Genomic DNA, 1,178 nt, shown 5'->3' with positions numbered 1-1,178 from the left:
CCCCCCCCTCCCCGCTGTCCCCTCGCCAGAGCCCCCCGCCCCGCTCCCCCCTCGCCTGAGTTAGAACCGGCCTCTATACCCTACTCGCGTCTCCTGTTGACCGCTGGATCTCCGCTACCCTGTTTGCCACGTAGGTCGTCCACTTGGCAGGATGGCCACGAATCCAGGCCAACGTGACGGTGGAGTCCGTCCACAAGAACGTGGGAACCGCGTTCATCTCGAGCGACGTCTGTAGGTGCCCGATCAGCTTCGCCAACAGAGACGCAGCGCAGAGCTCCAGCCTCGGCAAGGAGACCCGCTTGAGGGGAGCTACTTTTGTCTTTGCCATCACGATCGAGATGCAGGCTTCGCCGGCGTTAACGACGCGCAAGTAGACGACGGCCGCGCAGGCTCGCTCGGAGGCATCCGAGAAGCCGTGGATCTCGACGGTGTCGGCAGAGGCATTGCAGTGGAACCAGCGCGGAATCTTAATTCCCTCCAGGATCGGGAGCTCCCCCTCCAGTCTGGCCCAAGCGGCAGCCTCCTCCGTGGCCAGAGGGGCATCCCAGTCCAGTTGTTGCAGCCACGTAGTCTGGATGAGGAGCTTCGCCCTGACGACGATCGGTGCCAGCCAACCTAGAGGGTCAAAAAGCCGCGCTGTCTGGGACAGAATCGTGCGCTTTGTTGGAGCGGCGTTGTCCGATCGCCGGACCGTCAAGGACAAGTGATCGTCCTCCGGGCTCCAGCGCAAGCCCAGCACCGAGTGTTCCGCTGACGGCAGCAACGCGTCCGTCGAACGCAGCTGATGAGCTGGGGGGACGTCCGCAAGGAGTGAAGCGCGATTCGCGGCCCACTTCCTCAGTGGGAAGCCGCCCGCCGTGCATAGCATAGATACCTGATGCCTGAGTTGCCGACAGGTCTCCAGAGTGGCGGCTCCGCCGAGGATGTCATCCATGTAAACGTCCCGCTTAAGTACCTCCGCGCCCAGCGGGAAGCGGTTAGACTCGTCGCTCGCAAGCTGGCGCAATACGCGGAGGGCGAGGTAAGGTGCGCTTGCCAGGCCGTAGGTAACCGTATTCAAGCAATAGTCAGTCACTTGCTTGCCTTCTGTCCATAGGATCCGTTGCAGGTACCGGTCGTCTGGATGCACTACGATCTGCCGGTACATCTTCTCGATGTCGGCTACGAAGACGTATTGG

At 62.2% G+C, this 1,178-nt stretch overlaps 1 protein-coding gene across 1 annotated transcript; it reads right to left on the bottom strand.

The window, feature by feature from the left end:
* Positions 1–73: 73 nt before the first annotated feature.
* Positions 74–1,147, bottom strand: LOC105567199. The gene has a single exon (XM_012021898.1). The coding sequence runs from the start codon at positions 1,145–1,147 to the stop codon at positions 74–76; it is 1,074 nt and encodes a 357-aa protein (XP_011877288.1).
* Positions 1,148–1,178: the final 31 nt, after the last annotated feature.

The sequence above is a fragment of the Vollenhovia emeryi genome, unplaced genomic scaffold, assembly GCF_000949405.1.
Source record: "Vollenhovia emeryi isolate VEMERY1.0 unplaced genomic scaffold, V.emery_V1.0 DF950657.1, whole genome shotgun sequence".
NCBI classification, from domain to species: domain Eukaryota; kingdom Metazoa; phylum Arthropoda; class Insecta; order Hymenoptera; family Formicidae; genus Vollenhovia; species Vollenhovia emeryi.
This window is presented reverse-complemented; position numbering and strand designations above follow the sequence as displayed.

What these genes read in the sequence shown, in the direction of transcription:
- LOC105567199 (XM_012021898.1), bottom strand. Translation starts at nt 1,147, where the DNA reads ATGTACCGGCAGATCGTAGTGCATCCAGACGACCGGTACCTGCAACGG.